General features: G+C 48.0%; 2 protein-coding genes across 2 annotated transcripts; one reads left to right on the forward strand and one right to left on the reverse strand.

The window, feature by feature from the left end:
• Positions 1-476: 476 nt before the first annotated feature.
• FTJAE_13877 (zinc finger odd-paired-like (opl)) lies at positions 477-1,570 on the reverse strand (the record flags this gene model as incomplete). The annotated part of the gene is made up of 3 exons (XM_037347061.1): positions 477-714; positions 767-1,372; positions 1,431-1,570. 3 exons carry the CDS (start codon positions 1,568-1,570, stop codon positions 477-479), a joined length of 984 nt encoding a protein of 327 aa, XP_037199121.1.
• A 4,853-nt stretch (positions 1,571-6,423) lies between these two features.
• On the forward strand, positions 6,424-6,829 carry FTJAE_13878 (uncharacterized protein; the record flags this gene model as incomplete). Its single annotated transcript, XM_037347062.1, has 2 exons — positions 6,424-6,599; positions 6,658-6,829. 2 exons carry the CDS (start codon positions 6,424-6,426, stop codon positions 6,827-6,829), a joined length of 348 nt encoding a protein of 115 aa, XP_037199122.1.
• Positions 6,830-9,419: the final 2,590 nt, after the last annotated feature.

Genomic DNA, 9,419 nt, shown 5'->3' on the forward strand with positions numbered 1-9,419 from the left:
ACCTCTAGTACATAAGAGCGTTAAGGGGTGTTAAGCTATCCCTTAGGCAGGTGGGGAATAGGGTGAAAAACGTGCTCAATAAGCCTCAGTGTTACGGTGACCCGACTGTTTAGTATCCTACTAGAGGCTGCCAATGAGCATATCATCTAGCTGAATGTCAGATTAGACTGTAGCCAGCCCCGAATGATAACCCACCAATCATCTGAGTTTTTCTCCGGCCGCTCCGCTTTGTCCTGCTGATCTATCACGCTAAGGCTGATGCCCTGTTGACCATCTACCACAGTCAGTCGTCTTAGTGGTACTCAGTGCTGAAAACTCTACGGAGTACGGCTTAAGTCCTTTCAGGAGCGCATTGTAGGGTCGGTGGCGAGGTCAAAAACACAGCTTGGATATGTTCTCTGCGCGAATAATATAGAAGCCACTACAAGCAGAATTATGTTTAGGTACATTGAAGATAAATTAGGTAGAATAATCGCTTATGTCTTTCTGGCATCCAACTTGGTGTTACATGAAACAAATTCTATTTCGCCGTCAAGTTTCTCCTTTTGAACGTTCAGGATTGTCTCGGCATGGGGAATATAATGAACGCCACTAGAGATTGCAGGACGGCGACGGGCATGTAGTTTGCGATGCGCGTTCAAGTTGTCAGCGCGGTTAAAGGTGTTTTTGCCACAAAACTCGCAAGTCAAGCGTATTCCCTTACCCAAGTGCTTTCTATACATATAGGTAATTAGCTTCTCGCCCCTGAGGCTGTTCTGTAACTCACGAGATATGGTGACGTTTGGCGTGTTCCTTTCGCTTGAAACGCATGCGGCAGCCCGGATACGGGCACGGATAACGGTGGAAGTAGTCTAGCGGCAAGTTCTCCTTCAACGATGAAGGTTGAGTTGAGGCTTCGCTTGCAGCATGTTGTTTGGTTTCTGAAGCAGCGGTCTCCTTCGAATTATGTGACCTGAAATCGGACGTGTCGGAAGAAGAATGTGACTCGCGTCTAAGCAATTCAGGCGACCATTCTTGAGTGGGCATGTAGTCCACATAACCCCACGGAGGGTATGTCGGGACCTCACTGACAACAGGAGGCGTAAGTGGCCCGTATAGTTGATGGGGCTGGTCGAACAGCATGCTATTGGCAATATAACGAAAGTCGACCTCGTTACCGGGTCCATGCTGGAATGCGGACCTCTGATCGACGAAATGACCGTCCGCGGTGGGGCCAAAGTTGAAACCCATGTCCATGTCGCATTGGCCAACAGAGTAGCCACTGAAGTAGGGGGCGGCCACGGCATTGTACGCAGGAAGAGGCTGCTGTGGAACTTCATGCAAAACATCACTTGGAGAGTGAGACCTGGGTGATACAGAACCCCCGTGTCCTCTAATGAAACAGTCAACAAGGAACCTTTCCTTTTGCCGGGTAGTACTGTGTCACTCACTGACTGACGTCTGTCCAGCCTGGCAGGTCGAGGCCCGGAGATCCTAAACTCAAGGGCTGCCCTGAGACAAGCAACAGCTGCTGATCGACATTGAATGAATCCATGATAAACGCAAGGGAGTGCTGGCGAGCGAGACACATGATGCGAAGGCCAAGGGATGTTACGTCTTTATGGATCTGCATTCCCGCTGTGGATTTATTTGCGAATTCGTAAAAGACCAATGCAAGGCACAAGGGACCTGCATATCACCTGGGCTCCCGAGTCTAGATCGGCGAGAGGCCTTGCACACCGGGAAGCTGGACGATCGTAAACAGTCCACTGAACCCAAAGAAAGGCCAAAGGTTTCGATTCGCACAGCACACCGAGATAAACATCCTTGACGCCATTGCCAAGGGGTAGTCGCCTCGTTTCAGGGCGAACCTTCATCAATGACAAGCAAGCAAGTACTCAGAAACGCCAATAATGAAGATCAGCCCGCTTCTCCAGTAGTAGGTGGAGTCTACGGGACGGGTTTCAGGGCTGGCTTTGACCGCGGTTGGGAGCTACCATGAGAAGCTTACTGCATACAGTATCTATTATCCTGGTGGTGGATTTTATTTAGAGCCGACGGGAGAAACGAACCAGGTACAGGGGCATGTATACCGGGTTTGATAACGCCCACTAATAAAGCCATCTCGCCCTAACAGCCAAGATGGGCTGATGTACCCCAAGCTTTCAGCTGTCATCTGCTTGCCGGACAAGACTACCCAGCTAACACCTTGATGACTTGCATATATTGGTTGGCTTAGTAGGACAATAGAGTTCTGCATGCCCAATTGAGGATCCCACGCGCGTGCCCGACATCCGAGAGCCGGATCGAACGGGAACGGGGCGGAACCCTCGCCGTCCCCCAGCATATCTGAGTATCCGTCAGACTCGTGATTGACATACGTGAAGGAATAGCCTCAGATGAATATTGTTGGTCTTCAATATGTGTAGAACCTGGACAAGTTTGAGTTTTCTCAGCAGCGTGGGAAACTCACGTTGCTTTTCCATAATACATTAACAGAGCCATACTGTCTCAGAATATACTTTGTACCCCCTCATACTAGCTCATTGCGGGAGGTAGATGACAGATCTTATCGCTTTGCTGATTAGTTTCAAGCTACCACGGACTCGCCATAACCGAGCCGAGTCATCATACTAACTGCCGTCGTGCCAAAGCGTTTCAAGTGGCGTCCTACCCCTGCCTTGGGCGTTAGCATATCAAATTTATACTCAGTCGACGATATCCTTTCGAGACCGAGGGTGCTTAATGTAAGCACTTAGAAGGCTCCAACTAATCAGATGCACCATATGAAGTGTATTTCTGTTTAAAGATTAATATAAGTTGTTCACCCTCGGATTTTAAGGGACAAGCAAAAAAGAAAGAAAGAAAAAAGCATTCAGAAATAGAAAACGGTTGCAAAAGTAATAAAAGGGAAATCTCAATCAAAAGCGATTGTAAGTAAGAATATCATAATAGTTCCACCGAATCCCGGCATCCAGTGAAGTTCAATTCCAGTTGCCTTTTAACTGTATTTATACTAGCTCAGGGTGTTGCTGAAGATTATCATAGGAGATCGGCTACTCCCGATACGGGGTACGGCATGAGGCTAGTCAACATGACAGCGCCTTGACCTCCGCGGAGATGCTTGATCCTCTAAAGGCAACGACAGGAATACCTACCGGCGGGTCCAGAAGCTTAGGTAGTGCTGTTGGAGCTTGCAGAAGTGGCTTGAGGCTCGGCAGCAACGGATTCAGAGCCGTGTTGATGATTTCCAGTGGCAGATTGTCCTCCAGGCTGGCCAGACCGATCATTGCCAGATTGACCATCGATGGTCTGGTCTTTGATCCCGGTGGTATTCTAGCTGAGCAAGCACTTAGTGTCAGTGCAATTGTATAGCAGTTGCAGATAGTATCCAGGTCATTCCCCTTATCACTTAACTTCCCGTAAATCCACTCAAGAAGTCTCCCGTTGTCCTTCGCAAACAACTTCCGTTATTCATTGCATATAACATCATCCAACCCAGGTATCTTTCTCATCCATCTTGCCAACAGCACATCCCCAATCTTCAAGGACTTTTAGACACAGTAAAGGTATTAATCAGTATCAATTCAAACAGGGCTTAATTTCGACATAAGCTGTGCGACGTGTACTGGCTTTGAGGTGCGGTCCTTGGGCTGTACTGGTGTCTGGCCAGTTTCAACTCTAGGTCGCAGCCTCGCTGCATTGGGTATCTCAATAACAATCTGTTTAGTACCCGTCCGGATAAACACCTCCCTACGTGCACTCCCTTGTCCAATATGACTTTTAACCATTCCAGTGTTGCTTTTCCCCCGTCCAGTGCTACTTTCTCCCTGTCCGAAATGGTTTTCTCTAGCCTTTTGGCTTCGCAGCGCAATCTCTTCATCAGATTGTAGTCTCTTTCCTTTCCCAGGGATTCGAACTGCCCGAAAGCCCGGTCTGTTCTTCCTCCTGCCTTTCCAGCAGAGATGCCCCAGGTATGACTTGAAGCTGGGTAAACAGGCTGATACTATTCCCATTGATGCCTCGACTGAAGACCAGATAGCAACTGAACCCATAGTCCACGTGGTATCGATCGCCTTGGTCCAGGTAATCAGGTAATGAAGACGTATACCAGAAGCGATACAGACTCTAAAATCTATTAGTAACAGTCGAAATAAGACACACTCAAAATAAAACACTTATTATAACTTACAAGCCCCCAAGTGCCAAGACAGTAAACACTGTAACCTTCCTCTCCCTGCTCATTTGAAGTTTAACTACTTCGGGAACCGGGATCAATACCAGGATTATATTTATAGAGAGACTAATAAAAGCCAATATAACAAAGAATTGGCCAATATTGATGCAAGTGCCCTCTGTTCCCTTGTACTGTGTCCAAAAGTGCGATATTGGTGCACAGCCCAACACCATTAAAAATATAAATGTCAGTAGATGCGATACCGTAAGAATGGTTCCAAACCAAAATATGACTTGGAATGAGAGACCGGTGCCTCCGCGAAATATCCGTCGATAGAGGAGGAGAATAGAAGCCTTTGTTGTAAAGATAGAAGTTGCGTAGGCGAAACCGTATATATATGAGAGCTGTTGATGTATGGCGTCAGTATAAGAAACTTAGGTGGCTGTGTGATTAACCCTTGATATCTCAACGATCTCATTTATCGTGAGTGCCCAAACATGTTTCCCCGCACCGGCTCGGCCAACTGCTGATGTTAGGAACTACCAAGCAAATGCTTTATAGATGTAGACTTACTAACGACCACTATAGCAGCTGTAATGGCCACAAAAAGCCATGATACACTAATAGTGTAGTCATCCAAGCTCAAATGGGACTGCTGTGTCCGAATAGCGATTCTACCCGCTAAGAATAAAGCAGAGATACATAACATCGAGAGAACAATGGTAGTATTCTTTATCTCTTGGTTTGCCGAGAGATCAATGCCCTCAGGGGGACGGCCGAAGATAGCAACCACCATGGGGTCAATCTCCATTCTGAAATAATATAAGTTGAACATTGAGACTTGAGATTTGAGTGAGGCATACAAGACTTAATAAAAATCACAGTAACACCACGCTACATGAGTGAATTCGTCTACTAGCCTCGGGATCCACGGCTGGTGGTGTCTCCGGGTTTATTGAATGAGTCTAAGACAAGCGGGCCTTCCAGGGATCGCTTGGCCACATTTTGACACTTGGGTTTCTATTAAGTTTCGAATCATGCCTAATCTGGTCAAACATGCCTTCATCTAGGATCGTTTGTGGCAGAAATGGAGTTGCTACCGGAAAGCTTAGCGGATCTGACAGTCCACAAATTGCGATTTTCATCTTGACTCTTCTCAGCTTCCACATTAGGAAGCGAGTTCCACTGTCACCCAGGCTCCAACATCTTCTCCGTATAACTCACAGACTGGCCGTGTACTTCTAAGTTGTGTAAGTACTACCATGCTGAATGTCGATCTTGATGATCCCTATCAACATTCAGCTCCTCTCTGGTTGGATCTTCTTGAAACATACTAGCCTTAACACTAAGCAACGTTACAGCGTATAACATGTAACAGAGGACTGCTAATATGCCACACCACAGATCCTCGGCGATGATGTGATGAATATTAAAGTTTAGATCATTTGTGTTTAGTAAGTGCTTCAATAACCTAGATAGGCAAGATTGGATTTATGTTAGTGTGGCGGAACACGTGTACATTATCTTAGCCCCTGATATGGGACAATGAGTCGAAGTTCCCTCTTCTGAGCTAGTTCCAGGCTTTTAAAAGTGACAGGTACTAACCTTGGTAGCCCCTTTTGCTGCAGGGATTCAGGTTTCTTGGACGATTGTATGTTGGATAATCAAACCGAAGCAAGCAGTTGATCAGATTCGATTATCGGGACTTTTCAATCACACACCTCACTTCGCTCATGTAGTCTTATGATAGAATGTCGCAATATGTAACACACCTATGAGTTGAGACGGTATTGATGTCTAAGTTGTGAGCTAGAAGTGTTCTTTGCAGTTGAGACTTGTGTCTGGGAGTTTATACCAGCAGAGAGAACTTAGTGCGCGGAATGCGATGGCTCCGGGAAAAGCTCAGCTCTGAACAACACTTCTCAAAACACACTTGGACATAATATCAAACTGCTGAAACCATAGCCCGTATCGTACCTAACCTTAGAGTTCAACTGATCAAAGCACACAATGCGGTTCTACAATCTCCGAAACAATGGTATCACCTCCTTTGGAGAGTGAGGTCTCTTAGCATTGTCTAGAATTGGCAATGCTCCCCTTTGAGATAATGTTGATATGACCTGTGAAAACTATAAAGGAGATGCATCTGCCGCTTGTTATCACTCAATCCTCAACACTTACAATCAACATTCTTTTCCAACACTTATAGTTAACACATTCCTTACACAATCGCTTACACTCTTGTATTTCCTATCAAACCATCCATCATGAAGGTCTTTGGCATGCTCGTTCTTCCCGCCCTTGCCCTTGGCGCTGCTACACCCAAGGCTACGGATGAGGCTCAGGTTCACACTCTCGACCTTGGCTGTCTTGGGGCTGCCCCTAACATCCTTGACTGCGTTGGGAAGATTACCCAGGTCGATCCCCTCGAAGCGACCGAATGGTAAGCCTTCTGCTCTGTTAGTACGCCATGAGAAGCGGCATTTACTAATTGGATGTAGTGTTACCAACTTCGTAACTGGTATCATCAAGTGCGTTCCTGGTCTTGGCAGCCTTACCGATATTCCTGGTTTTCCCAATCTGCCTGCTGGCACTGGCACTGCTGGTCAGCCTACTGGTACTCCTGCCACTCCCGTCATCCCTTCGCTTCCTGCTATCCCTGGGCTCTTTTAAGTCCCTGATGGTAGAAAACAGGCTTCCAGACTTTCACTCTTTTGGCGGGCGGGCTGACTATCTCCATCGAGCTGGCGTCTTGACAGTGGTCTCTCCGACATTTTGTTTTGAAAGTTGCTGTTGATATTTAGTGGTTTGCCCTGGTGGCAAATCAATGCGCTTGGAGACTTTTACTCACTTGGAGGACGGGGCTGACTATCTTTAACCGAGCGGGCTACTTGGCAATGGTCTCTGACATTTGTTTGAAAGTTGGTTTTGGATTTTATCGGTTTTGGAATTCGATAAACTCATTGTGCATACCGGGTCCGTAATGCCACTTTTCTTTGGCATGTCTGCGCAATCAAACATTTTCATTACCTTCAAGTCGTTGACCGGGTAAAATCCCAACACGTGGTGCTGATATGCTGGTGCGATGAGTGCTGCTTGGCAATGCAAGAGGCTTCATTTGTTACTCACTCCGTTTAACTCCAATAAGATCTTGAATGGAAATGAGCCGGATATATTGAAGCCTAGCTATATAGCTGCAGATAGAAAACGACACTCAAAGGTGACGCGAAATGTCATTACAAAAGGGCTGCAATAGCAGCAAGAAGAGAAAGGAGACCAATGGCCTGCTTACCAGCCCCGCTGATAACAGGGACAACGCTGGGTTCTGTGTCCTTGGAACTGCCACCGTTGGAGCCGTTGGGGCTTTGGTCAGAACCAGAGCTGGAACCACCATTAGAGTTTGGTTGAGAGCCGCCGTTGGAACCACTCTTGGATCCGCTGCTGGAGCCACCATTAGGTTTGGGATGATAGCCACCGTTAGAGCCGCCATGAGCAGTCGAGTTCCCGTTGCCGTTGTGGCCACCGTGCTGAGATCCCCCGCCATTGTGCTGAGAAGGGCACTCGTGACCCTTGCAAACAGGAACATCGCTGTTGCAGTTATCAGGCGTACCCCAAGAGTTCTCCCAAGGCTGGTACATGATCTTGCCCTGTGTGCAGGTATCACAGTCTGATGCAACAAAGAAATTGCTATAGTTGTACCAGTCATGACACTCTTTGGGCTTATAGACAGCAATACCAGAACAGATACCTCCAGAGCAGAACTTGGGAACATATCTTTGACCACCAGCGCAGGAGCATGGTTCAGAGATATAAACCCACTGGCCATCACAGTCGCTGCCATTGATCTCGATAAAGATATAGACAGCAACGTCGCTAGAGCTGCTAGAATAGCATTTGCCAGCAAAGCATACCAGAGTGGCGGTGACAGCTTGAGTCACAGTGGACGAAGCTCCAACGACAGTCGTTGTGTAAGTGGTGATGATAGTCTCTTGGTCCGTCACGGTTTGCGTGACAGAGTCAGTGACAGTGACAGCAGCCTCGTCAGCAGCGTAGACGGTTAGAAGGCGACTGTTGGGGACATTTTGACGACGGTGGAGCTTTGCGCTAACAGCATCTCCTCCGCAGAACTGGGTGTCATCTCCCGGACACTCAATATCGCATAGATCAAGGGTGACTCTACTGGTATCAGCAACATCGATCACATCACCACAATAACAAGCACTGTATGAGTTAGCAAGGTTACCTCACCATATAAACGGCACACTTACGTATCGTAGACACCAAAGTAAGCGCGTCCGGTGCAGAGACCAGCGCAGGTTTCTAGATCCATAGAATCGCTAGACTCAGCGAGAGTGAAGCTAGGAAAGCCAGCGGTAGAGCCAACACATCCAAAGAGGCTAAAGACGCCAATATCGCCGGGGAATCCGGCAGGGGAAGTGGCAGTAGAAGAAGAAGAAGAGACAGTGCCAGTAGCAGTTCCGGTAGGGAAGACAGTTTGACCCTCAGAGTTGGTAGTAGCACCTTCACTGTTGGTCTCAACAGCAGTCCCAGTTGGGAAGATGGTCTCGCCTTCACTGTTGGTGGTAGCACCCTCGCTGTTGATGTTGGTGGCAGTCTCAGTAGGGAAGACAGTCTCTCCCTCGGAGTTGGTACTGGCACCTTGGCTGTTGGTTCCGGTAGGGATATCAGTCTCGCTGTTGGTGGTAGCAATCTCACTACTGGTACCAGTCACAGGTTCAGTGTTGATGGGGATTGAAGGAATGGGAGTCGCGGTTGCATCCTGGGGAGCAAGCTTGGCCACGACATTGTTGACAATTGCCCCGACAATCCTGCTACTGCTACCACAGGTCTGACGGTAAGTAAACTCGACTTCCCGTGGAGCTCTGAAGGGGTTGCTCGAGATTTCGATACTACCCCGTGATGAAGCGTTGATTGGTTCGACGGCGACAACGACGCCCTCGGCAAGGACCTCGAGAACGCAATCACTTGCCTCAGCTCGCTTGCGGTCAAGGTCAGAGTCAAGAACAACACTCGAAACGACGAGGAAGATAGGACCAAGAGGCGAGAATGGGTCCCAGATGTTCCGTGGGACGCTGAATGGCAGAGTGAAGAAGGCGGGGAGGGGGGGGAGATTAAAGGGCGGATTGGGGAGTACGGTCCCAGGGACTAAAGTGGGCAAAGAAGTGTCATCTTCCTGGCGACGGACGCGGGCACCACTAGATGATCCTGGGCGTAGGAGGCTATGTTCAAGTCAGAGTGCTTC

This window comes from Fusarium tjaetaba (assembly GCF_013396195.1).
Source record: "Fusarium tjaetaba strain NRRL 66243 chromosome Unknown NRRL66243_c0000489, whole genome shotgun sequence".
Classification (NCBI taxonomy): domain Eukaryota; kingdom Fungi; phylum Ascomycota; class Sordariomycetes; order Hypocreales; family Nectriaceae; genus Fusarium; species Fusarium tjaetaba.